At 34.6% G+C, this 16038-nt stretch overlaps 2 protein-coding genes and 1 pseudogene across 3 annotated transcripts; 2 read left to right on the top strand and 1 right to left on the bottom strand.

The window, feature by feature from the left end:
* The first annotated feature begins 5065 nt into the window (after nucleotides 1-5065).
* LOC105788794 (E3 ubiquitin-protein ligase SDIR1) lies at nucleotides 5066-9433 on the top strand. Of its 2 annotated transcripts, XM_012615838.2 has the most exons (10): nucleotides 5066-5228; nucleotides 6472-6628; nucleotides 6733-6787; nucleotides 6907-6959; nucleotides 7052-7280; nucleotides 7417-7531; nucleotides 7637-7685; nucleotides 8200-8325; nucleotides 8994-9133; nucleotides 9228-9433. In XM_012615838.2, the coding sequence occupies exons 2-9, from the start codon at nucleotides 6551-6553 to the stop codon at nucleotides 9117-9119; spliced, it is 831 nt and encodes a 276-aa protein (XP_012471292.1). In that variant the 5' UTR covers nucleotides 5066-5228; nucleotides 6472-6550; the 3' UTR covers nucleotides 9120-9133; nucleotides 9228-9433. The 2 variants fall into 2 exon arrangements, with proteins under 2 accessions (XP_012471292.1, XP_052483481.1); XM_052627521.1 differs by having other exon boundaries at nucleotides 8994-9433.
* A 2506-nt stretch (nucleotides 9434-11939) lies between these two features.
* On the top strand, nucleotides 11940-14445 carry LOC105788792 (laccase-2-like; annotated as a pseudogene).
* A 21-nt stretch (nucleotides 14446-14466) lies between these two features.
* On the bottom strand, nucleotides 14467-15731 carry LOC105788793 (chitinase 2). The gene has a single exon (XM_012615835.2). It carries the CDS (start codon nucleotides 15529-15531, stop codon nucleotides 14611-14613), a length of 921 nt encoding a protein of 306 aa, XP_012471289.2. The 5' UTR covers nucleotides 15532-15731; the 3' UTR covers nucleotides 14467-14610.
* Between the last annotated feature and the right edge of the window lie 307 nt (nucleotides 15732-16038).

Raw genomic sequence — 16038 nt, forward strand, 5'->3', positions numbered from 1 at the left:
ACACACAAACGATAAAATTTTCACACGAAATTTTCACACACATAAATTAACATGCCGTAGACACTAAAAATAATATTAAAATATTATTTTGACTCGGATTTGTGGTCCCAAAACCACTGTTCGACTAGGGTCTAAACCGGGCTGTTACACTTGATATGTGTCAACGTTCAATAATCTTGAAGAATTCAAGCTTTGATTGATTAATCTTGAGTTTCTTGAAATTCGGGCATGACTTGACGAGTTTATGTAATTTTAAGATATATCATTTTCGTTTTGGGAAATTTTTGGAACATTTGGATCTTAAGACATGTATTGTCTTAAGTTAATTAATTTATCCATATGTTTGTTCAGTTCTCAATGAGTAGACAACGAGTTGTCATGTTTTTCATGTGTCATCATTTGATTGGTTAATATAGAGAGTTGGTTAATTTTAGCTTTATACATAGCAAGTAAATCTCATTCTCTTCTCATTCCCATTCATTTGAAGATATTTTCTCTAAGAATTGTCTAAGTCTTCTTGAAGATCTCCTAAGTAAGTTTCAAGTCTTTCACTTTTCAATTTTGATTTTTCTTTCTTTTCTTCTAGTTCAAATGTTCTTTCTTATTGTTTCTCTTATTTCATCCATTTGAGTCTTTTTATCATAATCCTTTATTCGAAGATCATCTTATGGTTGCTTGGAGTCTTTATTATTTTCACCATGTTTGAATATTCTTGATAAACCTTAGACATATTTTGACTTTTTTTTAGTTCTTTTAGGTTATTTTGATTGTGTGTTTGAGTTTCTTGGACTAAACCTTATATATACATTTTTGAAAAGTTATTTTGGATTCTTTGACCATTAGTGGGTTTGCTCGATCTTGATAACGTGTTAAAGAGTTTGAATGTCAATTCTCTATATTAGTAAGCCTTATTTCAATTATTTATTACTTTATTGTGCCAAATTATGTTTAAATCCATTAAGTTTCAATTTCTTTCATTTGACTCCATTCATACTTGGGTTATATAGGTCAAAATTGAGTCTCGAGTCTTTTATTGTATCTTGGCTGAATTTAGCTAATAATGACTTAATCACTTGAGTTTCTTCAAGTGCATATGATGCCTAACTCATTCAAACTCTTATCTCTCAAGCTATTTAGAAATTTACTTCTAATAAGATTAGTTGTTTTATGTAGCCTACATAAGGCATTCTTTTCATTCATTATGTAAGCTTTTGATTTTTTTTAATAAAGTATTCTCTGAAGTTCATTTATCTTTGCAATATGTAATTCTTGTTTTTTTTTTTATCTCAAAAGATTCTTTTAACTTTATCTTTTTTTTTTTTTAAATATTTTGGGGAAAGTTCTTTAAACTTTGGGTTTTTAAGAAATCTTTCTTGGAAGGTCTATTAGAGCCGTATAATTGAGTTTGTTGGAAAATCATTCTCAAAGGGTTCAATTGGACAATCTATCTTCCATTCTTTCTTTCGCTTAGTTTGTCCATTCTTTATTGAATCTATTTTTTTTTCTTCCATTGCATTACTTGAATTTTGGTTTCACTTATTCATCTTTTTGTTTTCTTATTTCTTTGATTTCAAGGAACACTTTTTAAGTTGATCATTCTTAAGGACACAAGTAACACCTTTTTGAACATCCTAAATCCCTTAAGTCGACTTCTTCACTTGTTTTTCTTTTGCTTTCGTTATTTTATTCTTGTTGCTCAAGTCTCTAACTTGTTTTCATGTTTCTCCAATAACAAGTCAATCCCCAAAGGCCATAAAATTGTTCCAAAATCCTTCTTTAATTAGAGGACTCAAGATTGGCAACCTAGAAGCACTTCTTCCATCCGAATTTGGTTTCTTTCTTCAATTTGATTATCTCATTCTCTTTTTTGTGTTTTCTTTCTTTTGATTATTGTTTTTCGTTTCTTATCTTCTTTGCTACTTTGTTTTAGGACCAATTCGATAGCTTGTTGTCCAAGAATACCTTAAGGTCAGTGTAGAGCTTCCTAAGTCAAAATGAGTATTCTTCTCTTTGAAGTAACTTTGAATTAACCTAGGAACATTGTGAACGTTGCCTTTTATTAGGATTACTCTTTGTGCCAGTGTAACAAAAATTTGATGTTTATGTATTAATTTATAACTATTAGTAAGTTTATCCAATTGCAATCGAGCAAAAATTTGGAAGGCAAAATAAACAAAATCTCAATTTATATTAGAGCTAAACACTTGATGCACTAAGTGGAGATCCTTCCATTGTGTTATTATTAAGACATCAGGATCATGTTGGAAAATTCGGTTAAGAAAATGATTTACAGTTATAGCGAAAGTTTAAAATTTTCAAAATCGAGTAGGTTTATGATATTTATAGCAATAAATTTTTTACCGAAAAGTACTTGTGATTTGTGTGAGATAGATTCAAGTCGATCTTGACTTTCAACCAAACACCCTTTTTCACTATCATCATACCACAAATTGCACTGAGTGTGGGCTCAAGCAACATGAATCAAATACAAAACAAAACAAAACACAATATTATTACTTTCAATAGGAAAATAATTCTTTCAATAAAAACTAGTAAAGATCGTAACTCCCAGAAAATAAAACTTATTCTTAAGTAAATAAATTACAACTATTTTCTAGTAGAATGATGATAACTCAATAATCAATAAGTGTGTGAATTAGGTCAACCAATGTCATCTATTTATAGGGAGAGATAGAAAAATCTTGGTTAAACAAGCCCTTGTAAAATAATATTATTTAAATAGAAAGCACTCCCTAGTCTAAATAGGAGAGGGGTGGGCGGCACACCTTAGTAAATACTACTAGGGTTGTAGCATTCATTTTTTAATGCGGTTTATTTCTCTAACTTCATCATTTTCATTCAATTCTATGTATTTAGTTCTACATGCAATTCATTTTTGGTTTCAACGAGCTAATGAAGGGATCGGTTGAACATATATAATTAGGGCTCAAATAATTAATAATTAAGTTTCAGCTTTTCGCCTATTAATTATAAACTTATTTAGTCACGAAGTCATTTCACTATAGTATCATGACTGAACTCTCCCTAATTACATATCATTACGAAAACTATTTAATAAGTGCTCATTCAATTACATTGTCTTAAGTGTGTTACCTTCATAGGATATCCTTAATCTCTTTGGGATAAATTTATTCTCTCAATATGATTCTATTTTATCTTATGGCAATCATTACCATTTCTTTTATGAAAAGTCAATTAGTATCAAATAGTAATTAAGTCATTCGCCACAAAGAAAAATGACCTGTGACCACGTTTACTTTTCATCTACCATATAATGCCAATGAGAGGACATTATTTACCCATTTCTTGGGTTATGAACTCCACTATTGTGAATGATGCTACATACTGTAGAAGTCATATACCCAACGCATCAACTTTCGATTCATTATCTATTTTAATTCAGGTTTTTACTTACATCAAAGTATACGAGTCACACATACATATTTCATCATTCATTCAGGATTAAGGTATATCACACTACGAACATCACAAGTGAATAAATATATAAATAGGTACAAGATTTATTCTACTTGGGTCCTGTCCGATGTATTGTTAGTCCAGTCAGTCACATCTATGTCTTTATCTTCTAGGGTCATCCGCTTCAATGCTCAAAACAAAGCACGCCATTATTTGGACTTGATAGCCAACATGTTAGTATTTAATCGGTTTGCTCAATTTTTATTAGACTAAAGACATGTTTAGATTTATCTACTAATACAAGTTGTTTTTTCATTTTACGATTTGACCACGTAATACCGCTTAGTAGTAGTTAAACGTTAGATAACCAGCGAGCCAATATTTGCTTCCATTTTGCGTTACGTGCAAAATCGTTGAAGACAATATACAAAGACTATTAATGTATTCAATGAAAATTTATTTAAACTAATTTGTTTGAAAAAAATACGTTTTGATCCGCTTGGATAGTTGAGAACAATACATCACGATACTCTAGTACTTAAATGTGTTTTGATCCGTTTTCACAAGCTGGAGAAGTTGATTTACAATTAAACTTAAATTGTCTGTAGGGATATAGAATTTGAACTTTAGTGATTCAAGAAACTTAAGGCTCAAAGATCTACTATTTGAATAAAAGAATCACACTAAAAGGTGGCTAGAACGTTTTGATAAGTCCGGTTGAAGTTACCCCTATGGAACCCAACGATTAATCTTGAACTTCCCATAAGGAATTGCATTGCTTTATGAAAATGAGCTTATGGCTATAGGCCTTAAAATCTGATGATTCGAAACTCGTTTCAAAGATAAATTGAAGCTTTACAATTTAGGCACTTGGATTGCCCAAAAAACTGGTCGGAGAATCTCTAAAAGTCCAGACGAAGTTGACCTTATGGAATCCTTCGAGATTAGTTTTGGATTCTCACATAACTTCAATCTTTGCTTTCAACTAATTGGATCTTCTCCAATATTCTCCAACTCATGAATCGCATGACTAGTGGGTGTTGTTCTAAATACGTACATAAGTACTCACTCAAAAATTCGTAAAAAGAAAACATGTGAGATTTATGACAAGTAAAATTTCAAATTTAATTTAATATTTTATTTATTGCCAAAGTCATTGACTAAAATGTTAACTTTTCAAACATATGTGGATTAAAATGTTGGTTTTAGTGGTAGATGGACTAAAATAATCTTTATACTATGATACATCGACTTATAGTAAACTTTAGCTTGCTGATGTTTGCACTGCACCTTCCCAATTGTTACATGATGTGGTTTTATTTTCCAATTTCTTTGTTAGATTCTAACATTAGTCTCTAAAACATCGTGATTTTAATCATATCAATTGAGACAGTTTTTTCATTATGCCTTTTAAAAAAATAAAATTATTTGTTCAGAAAAGAATAAAGCTATTTGGAAGTATGGATGCTGATTTGGCGACGAAGCTCCAAACCACAAATGACAGATCCAACGGCTGATATTAAGTCATCCACGCTGTCAGCAAGACGTGGCAACGATCAGATCCAAACCAAGTGCACGTGTCACTCTCTAGAGCTTTCTCTCTCCGTAAAAAAATTTAAAAAAAATGAAAAATGAATAAAGATAAATTGCCATTTTCATTTCGGACAAAGGAAAAGAGCGCAGAAGAATTTCTTGCAAGATTTATGTTCTTTTTCTCTCAAATTGCTCGTGTTTTGCAATTATTAGGACGGCCTTTTGTCTTTTTAGCGACTGATCTTCAATTTTCTTGAGTAAGTTCTTTTTAAAACTTATTTTCTGGCTTTTCTTTGGTTCTTCGCATCGAATTCTGTTTGTTTTCTGAGAAAACGGTGGAAACCGGTGATTTTTCTTTTTTCTTTTCCTTTCGGTTTCTCATCATTCAACGAAAACCTGGAAAGTCGAATTTTTTTTTTTTGGAGATATTGATTCACATAGAGCAATGTAGGTCCTCTGTGTTAATATATTTAAAATTCTATTATTCCTTTTGCTCGATTTTGCGGTTGGTTCAGTCTTTATATGTGATTTATTTTATTAATGTTCAAAAGATTTAAAAAGGAAAGGAATTTGAATCATAAACTTTGAATCTTTTGCTTCTGAGTATGTGTAAAGTATGGCTTACTTAGCATAATTTATTGTTAACTTTAGTTTAGAGGGTGGTTGGGTCTTTAAGGAGAATTTAATTACTATAATAATAGTGCTACTGGCAAGGTAAATGTCATTGCGATATATGAACAATTCTGTGCATTCGCTTTTTAAGTTACTTTATATGGGACCTGAGAAATAGAGATATGTTGGTGTTAAACTTTGTTGGATTTCATTCGTGGGTCATCTTTGTTAGGCTTTAATGTCATTTGAATCAGTAAATTGGGCGGTTAGGTCTTGATTGTTTTTATCGGTAATGGCCTTTTGGGATTACTAATTTACAATGACTTTGTTCCCACTGAAATTTATGATCTTTTATTTCTTTTCCCATGTTGGATTCCAATTCCTTTTGTAGTGCTTTTGCTTTTGAGTTTGGGGATTGATAACGTTTTCTTGTTATCATCTGCATTAACAATATTGAAATCTCTGGTTTTTGTAATGACCACAGACCCCTTGAGAGCTTAGAGCATGTTGATAGGTTGATGCATTTTTGTAATTATATGCTGGAAAAAAAGTATTCTATTTTAGCCTCCAGAAATGCATTGGCTCAGAAATGGTCAGCTTGCGAGTAGAAGTGTTGCAAAGATTGATTTCATTATTTATATTTAAATACTAGTTTGCATCTTCTTCTAAGAAGTCTATATAGAAAATTATATTTAAAGTAATCAGGATGTGTTATCAGCTTTACAACTTCCTTCTTATCAAGGAAAGTGGTTTCAGCTTAATAATAGACCATGTCAATCGTTATATTTTGAGTAAATTTCAGTTTAATAAAGCATGATTTACTGGCTATCTATGCTTTTTTATTATTGGAATGGCTTGTAACTGTGATTCACATTTGTAATATCATAGGATTTGAAATTTTTCAAGAGGAGAAGTTGTTCGCATCTGCCTCCTTCTAGACAAGTGGAAATTCTGGTTTTTTGCAACAATGAGTTTTGTTTTCCGAGGGACTAGAGGGGATATTGAAAGTGGGTTTTCAGGATTTATTCCTGAACGTCCAGCTGTGGTATTTTGCTTAACCATATCAGTACATCTTATCATTTGGTTGGCCAGATTTTCTCATCCTATATAAAGGGGCTTGAACTTTTCTTGCACAATTTTTTTTTCCAGCGGATACATGCAGCCCGACCAGTTAATTCTAATTCGCTGGCCTTTCTTGTTACAGGTGATGTTTTTAGTTGCATGTGTTTTCTTCCGTTGCATCTGTTAAAACTTTTGCCTCTAATCATTCCTTGTTGTGCCTTTAATTTGCATTTCTAATCTGTTCTTGTTTGTTTCCAGCAGTTCTTTTGCTGTTCATGATTTTAAACTCTCATCAAATGTCACCAAACTTTCTGGTATGTAAACACTATACATTCTTTGGGAGCATGGTGGTGTGACTATTAATACATGGAAGTCATGGAGTTATCTTCTATGTCTCTTTGTGCAGCTTTGGCTAGTAGTGGGTGTCTTTCTAATGGCTACGAGTCTAAGGATGTATGCAACTTGTCAACAACTTCAAGCTCAGGCCCGAGCTCATGCTGCTGCAGCTAGTGGTTTGCTTGGTCATACTGAGCTGCGTTTACACATGCCACCATCAATTGCTTTTGCTACTAGAGGACGCTTACAAGGACTAAGACTCCAACTTGCACTTCTTGACCGTGAATTTGACGATCTAGGTATGGTGATTCTCAATATTTACCCCTTGGATTCTATGGGTTGGTTTTAACATGGTTGACAGATATGCAAGGAGTGTTTTGGTTTGTATTTCATTTGGTTTTATGAAGATTATCACTTTGCTTACTTCTGCTCTAGATTATGAAACCCTCAGAGCATTGGATTCTGATAATATTTCCACAACTCCTTCAATGAGTGAGGAAGAGATAAATGCTTTACCCGTTCACAAGTACAAGATTCCTGGAACAGAGAGGTACACATAAATGTTTATGTATAGGTAGCTTGCTTTAGTTGTGAACTAGCAGCTGAGTTTCTTTTGACCAAAATCATAATCACATTAATTTTCTTATTTTTGCAGTGCTGGATCATTACCAAAGCAGGCATCATCTTCGTCTGCTCCAGTTGAGGTATCTGTAGATAATTTTGAGTTTTTGGTTTGCTCTCAGTTAGAAAATAATAATAGTGATCGTTCAGTTTTCAAGTTCTAATAATTTTTTAGGTTTCAAAGAAGATCTTGGTAACAAAACAAGTCAATACCTCTAGGATGGCAAAAAAGCCTGTAATCAATGGGTTCCAACCCAATCCGACCTGAAAGGGTCAGATTTTCTTTTTGAAATCGGGTTTGGGTCAGGGTGGGTTTTTGAAATAGTATGCAGTGTAATTTTTTTGGGATTTCACTGCCTAGTTAATATTTATTATATTGTACTATTATTATGTTTTGATAAAAGGTATAAAAAATGAAAACTGTGACATATCAGGTCAGGTATATTATTTACTTTTGGGGTCAAGGTGAGCAAAAACCACCCTGCCCTGTCTCCTTTTCATATTCAATGCTGACCTAATCAGAGAGAGCATTTAAGTGTTCCAAGGCAATTTGTCTTGAGTCTGCATCTTTCTGAACTATATGTACATATTGCACAGCCGAAGCAAGATTCTAGGACCGGTGATGGGGGTATGAAGGCTTCAGAAGATGAATTAACTTGTACTATTTGCTTGGATCAAGTTAACAGGGGGGAGCTTGTTCGGAGCTTGCCATGTTTGCATCAGGTTCTATTTTACAGTCTACCCATGTTTTCTGTTGTCATCTAATGATTTTATGTTGTACTGTTATTTGACAAACGTGTTAACCCGCACTCCCCCCCCCCACCCCAAGAAAAAAAAAATCAATTTTCATCATCTCCAATGTCCAATGAATTGCACCAAATAATCTCTCACATAGTGCAATAGTGATTACTTAAGGTATATGAATAGTTATAGAATGGTAAACTGTGAAACCATTTTTTCTTTTTATTTCCCATGTTCTATTTGTGGAAATTGTAAACTGTGAAACCATTACCGATTTTGGCAGTTTTGTTTTTCATGGGTGTGACTTTGAGAAAATAAATATTCTTATTTGTAAATGTTTGAGTTAGATCCTGATTCGCAGGAAGTGTAAATGTCTGTTTTCCTACCTTCAATGGATGACCTTTTACCACCATCATTTCAAAGCCTGGCCTCAACTTTTCTTCTTTTAATTTGACAAACATTTCTCAATTCTTCATGATTCTTGATTGTGTGCCGGGGTGCTGGTGCTTCTATGCTTAGTCCTTGGTTGAGATGCTAATGGTTAATTCCTAAATCTCATTTCTTTCATGTCTTGAGGTCATTTCTGTTATATGATGTTAGTATAACACTAACTGCTATATACATATACTGATAACAATCTCATGTTGCAGTTTCATGCCAGTTGTATCGATCCGTGGCTGCGGCAACAAGGCACATGCCCTGTATGTAAGTTCAAAATGGGGTCAAGAAGGCAGGAAAACAGGGGGAGTGAGTCTGATGATTCAGACACGGTTTAACTTGAACCCTCCAAGTAATATAATCTGTATATCCAGTGAAGCATATCAATCATGTTTGCAGTTACATACAAATAGTTAATGTTTTGGTGGTGTGTAAATATCCTCCAGGGTTGGTCTGTTATCTATCTTGGGCATTCATTTGAAGAAAAATAAGGGTATATGTTCATCATTCTCAGCCTTGTACCTTTGAACTGGAGAAATCCCATATGATCTCATCTAATACACTTTGTGCGAGGTCATCAGTTCCTTTTGGATAGATTTGTACCTTTCTTTTCCACTTCGATTTCCTCTTTAATCTACTTTATTTTTTTTTATTTGTAGTTTTCTCATCTAATACACTTCGACAAGATGGGTTGATTTAATCGAAAATTGATTGATTGCCCATCCGGTTTAGTCTATACCTTTCAATTAAGGAATCTTTCAAACCGATCAAATTTAATAAACTACGTACTTCGTTTAAATATTTGTTATATTTAATATTTATCTAGTAATAGACCTATTTATTTGATATCTAAGTTCTTCATTTCAATACAATCGACTGATTCAACCCGTTAAACCAACAGCAGGGATCTTTATTGGTTTGACCTTTAATTCGATTTTTACATTGCAGAAGGGATTCGAACATAATCATCCATGGAAAAACTTGGCTCAATCCAGTATTTCCGCCAAGGACACAGTGATCTTTAGCCTAACCAGATAAGCGAAGTGATTGCGCTACTCATGGTGGCATCTTGCAGGCTATTATTGCATGAAAACTGCGGATCTGAAATTAAGTAATCTGCTTTCAGGTTCCAAGGTATATGCATGAAGGAATCCTTGGACAATTTCATCGTAAAAGAAATTTGCAGTTACTCTTTAGCGTTGCAGTTTCTAGCTCCCATTTGTCCAGGGATCGTCTTTGCCATTGATGCAACAACTCCAGGCAACGTTGCTGAATAAATCAATAATCTATTTTGAGAAGTTTTATGTTAATTTAACTAGAAAAATGGGACACAAACACGTAAAAAATCTCCATTATTAGTATGAAGATGCTTTAGAGTAGGTAGATTTGATAATTTTGGACACAATATATTCGTACATATTTAAAAATCACAAAAAAAACCTTTAAATAGCGATTAACCCTACATATTTTACAAGTCTCATTTTCATGTTAGGGTTTTGATAAATGATGTGTAACAAGGATTGTATGCTACAAGAGTTATAGTGGGTACAACTGAAAAATTCCAACTCCGTACCAAGGTCTGATTGATAAACTATTTTTCACAAAAGCCTTGAGGATCTAGACAATTGATAAATCTGGGTGAGTGATTTGGTTTGGTTATTAACCACAGTAAGAAGTATAAACCCTAATCATTTCTGGAGTTGCTTGAAAGGAAGGGGGGTCAAGAGTCGTCTTCCCTTGGCTTGTCGACTCACCCGTGGCTTCTATTTGGTTGGAGTGAGCTGTTATCACCTACCCAATTTGTATGTCCCAGTAAGCCTTTCATGGAAATAATCGTCACCATGAATGTGAATCTCAATTTAATTGGTTGATTGGCAAGGGAAGATGCTAACCTTTTCTATTAGGTACAGTTAGCTCTAGCATAATCCATCAACATACATACATGTATCCCTCAATTTTGACCTCAACACAAATACAGTTTAGTTAATTTAACTTTATACTTACCTAATTTAACTTGACAAAAAAGTTAAATAGTTCAAAATTAAATTAAGAATTATTTGTATCCAAAATGATCTGAATCTGAACTTGAATAACAAAATTCAAATGACTCGAGTTTAAATTTAAACATGAATGAAAAAATCTAAAATGTTTTGAACACGAAATGATTTGACTTGAAAAACTTGACATGAAAATCTTAAGGACTCAAACCTATTACTCGAAATGGGTGGATCCAAATTCAAAATTGACCCAAATGCAAAATAACTATAAATTTTAAAATTCAAATTGACTCGATTCAGATTGACCCAATCCAAAATCAACCCAAAATGTTCATTTGACAAGTATATATATTATTATATTTTTTGAAAGTAAAATACCTTTATTAAGCAAAGAGAAATCAACAGAGAAATGAAAGTGAAAAACAAACAAATCCAAACCAGTAAACTCTCCTTATACACCCCGTCCTATAGTCCTACACTTACAATCAAAGCATCAATAGTAAGAACATTAGATAAGAAAGCTGGGTATATGTATTATTAGTATCACATATATTACGTAAAACGATTTATATTAGAACAATTATTCGGTAAATCTTTACAAATAAAAACAATAAATAAATTATACACATGACGTTTTCTTAATACCATTTATGACCACCGAATAATAATCCTATATTAAATTATCAGCTATATTTTGGGTCAAAGGCATCATATATACTAAATGCACAGTGGTTGGGATGTTTATTTCACAGTTTACTTCAATGGTAATAAAACATCTCAAACCACATGATTATCTTACAATACATCTTTCAAAAGTCTCCATTAATCTTAACCAAGAAATTTCTTTTAGTATCACCAACCAAATGAGAATATCTCCAGTAGTTTCACTTGGTTTTCTCTATATGCATATAAATTTATGCTGGTTTCTTGAGAAAAGGGCTCTAATGAAGTTGTTTATCATCATCAACAGATTGGTTAATTGGCTTTAATGACACTCCACAGTGAACATTGGGGCCATTGGTTGTTGGTAAATCTCTGCTTTCTCAAAGCTGTAACATCTTATTACCTAATCAACCAAACATGGATTTAAAGATAGTTCGACCTTGTCTCTATATAAACATACATATCTCCACAGTTTTTTTTTTCATGAATCGCCCCAAATTAAGAGCCAAAACTTCAAAGACTTTACCTATATTTTCTTTCCAGCTTAAAACATGGGTGCTTCACCAGCAATTGTCATGATACTTTTTGTTGCTGTTGGCTGTTTCATGGCCTATCCTGAGGCTGTCACTGCAAAACACACAGGCATTACCAGGCACTATACCTTCAATGTATGTATATTGCTTTGTTTACTTTGGGTAACTTGAGGTGAAAGTAATTGATGTAATCCTCAAGAACTCATCCAATTTTCCCTTGGCAGATAAAGCTGAAAAACATCACTCGCTTGTGCCACACTAAGAGCATTGTCACGGTTAATTGGAAGTTCCCTGGACCTCGTGTTATTACCAGAGAAGGCGACCGCTTAGTCGTTAAAGTAGTTAACCATGTTCCAAACAATATCAGCAGTCACTGGTATATATACATCGTTTACGTTTCTATGGCTACACTCTTTTGGAATATGGTAAATTAATGTTGTTTACAGGCATGGAGTTCGACAGCTTCGGAGCGAATGGGCGGATGGGCCATCATACATCACGCAATGTCCCATTCAAATTGGTCACTCTTACGTGTACAACTTCACCATTACCGGCCAAAGAGGAACTCTCTTCCGGCATGCTCACATTTCATGGCTTAGAGCAACTGTGTACGGACCGCTTATCATCCTCCCAAGGCGAAATGAATCTTACCCTTTTGTGAAGCCCTACAAAGAAGTCCCGATCTTGTTCGGTAATGTTACAGAATCACCGATATCTTCTTCATGCAATGTAGCAAATATATGATGTCCTTTGATGGCAATTTAACTCAATCATTGTTAACTACAGGAGAGTGGTTTAATGCTGATCCTGAGGCAGTTATAAACTAGTCTCTTCAGACAGGAGGTGGCCCAAATGTTTCAGATGCCTACACCTTCAATGGCCTCCCAGGTCCATTGTACAATTGTTCTGCCAAAGGTATATAAATATTTGTACACATGTATGTATCTATGTATTTATATATCCATTTGGATATTAATGCATGTGATTTGTGATTAAAAGATACATATAAGCTGAAGGTAAAGCCAGGGAAACATATCTTCTGAGGTTGATCAATGCTGCACTCAATGATGAGCTTTTCTTCAGCATTGCAGACCACAGTTTAACTGTGGTGGAAGCTGATGCAGTGTATGTGAAGCCCTTTGAGACCAATGTGTTGATGATAACACCAGGACAAACCACCAATGTTCTTCTAAAAACCAAACCTAAAGCTCCCAATGCCACTTTCTTGATGTTAGCCAGACCATATGCCACTGGCATGGGCACCTTTGATAACACTACTGTAGCTGGTATTCTTGAATATGAAACACCTTCCACTAGCTCAAAACAGGCCACTTCTTAAACCAGGCTTGCCTGCTATCAATGCTACAAATTTTGTTGCCAATTTTACAAGCAAATTCAGAAGTTTAGCCACCGCCAAGTTCCCCGCCAATGTCCCACAAAAAGTAGACAAGAAGTTTTTCTTCACTGTTGGTCTTGGAACCAAGCCTTGCCCCAAAAACCAGACCTGCCAAGGACCAACAAATACCACAAAATTTGCAGCTTCAATGAACAACATCTCCTTTGCACTCCCAAGAACTGCACTCCTCCAATCCCACTTTTTCTCCCAATATTCTAAAGGGGTTTACACCACTGATTTCCCAGCTTTCCCTCTGATTCCATTCAACTACACAGGCACTCCACCTAACAGCACACTTGTAAACAATGGCAAAACTTGTGGTGATACCATTCAATACAAGTGTGGAAGTAGTGTTGCAGGACACAAGCATCCTTGGTGCTGAGAGCCATCCTCTCCATCTCCATGGCTATAACTTCTATGTTGTTGGTCAGGGTTTTGGAAACTTTGACCCTGAAAACGACCCTCCAAAGTTCAACCTGGTTGATCCTGTTGAAAGAAACACAGTTGGGGTGCCGTCTGATGGTTGGTTGCAATCCGTTTTCAAGTAGACAATCCTGGTAACGATTGAGATCATACAAGTTTTATCTTCAAAACATAATATGAGAATGCATTTACTGGTATTATATGTTAATGATGCAGGAGTTTGGCTGATGCACTGTCAATTTGATGTTCATCAGAGCTGGGGCTTAGGAGTGGCATGGATAGTGTTGGATGGAGAATTCCCAAACCAGAAACTGCCTCCTCCACCCTCTGATCTTCCCAAGTGTTGAGTTTTTTACTATCCCTTTTTGGGACTTGAAGCATCAAGCTTTACATGCGTCCATAATTAGCCATAAATTTTTGTTCCCTTTTAATTCGTTGTTGGGAGAATTTTGTTGTTAACTTATGTAATTGTTTTGCTGTGTGCTACTTTGCCTAAGCCAACCTTGGCATTGAACAAATGAGTGCTTTATTTTTAATTTTATTTAAATCTGCCTAACAAAAATGGTGGAGCTGTTTTTTTACTTGTACCAACCCAGAGTTCCATTGCAATTGTTGGGGATATAATAATTCCAAATATCATCAAATCCCTCTCTTTTAAGCTAAACAATCCCACTTTAAGCGTTGAAAAGGGGCACACATCAGATCTCTGGTATATATTTATACAAAAGAAAGCAATACACATTGTACGTCACTACATTCCCTAATGTAAATTTAACTCATATTCAGTGCTTTTATAAAAGGAAATAACAGAGAAATACTAGTGGGAAATTGCGAGTAGAGCTTGTGATTGCTTCTCATAGCGGAAACCATTTCTCTTAGAATCATCTGCAGACCAAACAAATATGCCATGGAGTTTGTTCTCACTCTTCAGCCTACTGCAGGCAGTGAAGAATCCGTTTTCCGGTGTCAAGCCACCGCTCCCGTCGCTTATAAAGCTGGCTAAAACCTTACCACCGTTATAGTTAGAGCTTTGGGTGTTGAAGTAATTCATAAACTGAGAGACTGTTGTTCCTTGATCATAGGCATAGAACTGGAAGTTGACATAGTCAATGAGGTCACCATAGCTTTTCCACAAAGCCTTGTAATGGCTTTGAACATCATCATCATCAAATGGAGCTATTGAAGCAAAAGAGATCACTCCATTATTCTTGAGGGTTTTTATAAGTTTCCCAATGCACTCAGAAAAAGTGTCAGGGTCAGCATTGAAGTGCTCATAATCAATATCAATCCCATCCAAGTGATACTCTTGGATGATATTTGTGAGTGAAGAAACTGCATTGGAAACCCAAGAATCTACAGAGGAAGGGTCGAAGTAAGCATATCCATCTCCCACACTGTCCCCTCCTAAGCTCAAAGCTACTTTAACATTTGAATGGGTACTCTTGATGGAAGAAACCTGGGAAGGACTGAGGTTATCAGAGTCCCAAAAGACATTGAACTTCCCATTTGTTGGAGAAGGAGAGCCTGTGGTACTGTCATAGTCGATGGCAAATGAGAGAATGAAGTGGAATTCAACATTTGAATTAATGGGAACATCACTGAATTTAACGTTGTTGAATTCAGCTCCTATGTATTCCCGGAAAAGGTCCGAGTTCGCAGGAGCTGCTTGGATTGACATATGGCAAGGGAAGAAAACTTGGAAAATGAAAAGGGAAATGAGAAGCTTAGAAAACTCCATTGCTGCTGTGATGTAGGCTTTGAGTTGAAGAATAACTCTCGTAAAAAGGTTAATATATAGGCATTAGAATGCAGAATACAAAGGTTTGAGGACATGGGAAGATTATTTATATAAATAAAGTGTTTGTTTGCCGTTGCTGTAAGTATGAATTTGGGATCATTAATCACCACAAATAGGCTACTATTTTGGCCCTGGAGATTTATCAAAAAATACCAGGAATATAAATGAAGCTGCTTGCAGGGGTATGATATTATTTTATGATATTATTTGTCTTGTTGCAGGGGTATGACAGCTAATTAAGCCAAAAACAGTGACTTACCTGGCCTGACAAGGCATGTGGGAGCAGTTTTTGACCTTTGAATATATGTTTAATGTCATATTTCAACAATCTATTGCTCTTAGATACGATAAGAAAATATCATTGTATTCAATACACGGTCATATAATTGGTTGATATTTTTGTGTGTGTGTTTTTATCAAAATAATAATACCATGCAATGGATTTAT

The sequence above is a fragment of the Gossypium raimondii genome, chromosome 2 (assembly GCF_025698545.1).
Source record: "Gossypium raimondii isolate GPD5lz chromosome 2, ASM2569854v1, whole genome shotgun sequence".
Classification (NCBI taxonomy): Eukaryota; Viridiplantae; Streptophyta; class Magnoliopsida; order Malvales; family Malvaceae; genus Gossypium; species Gossypium raimondii.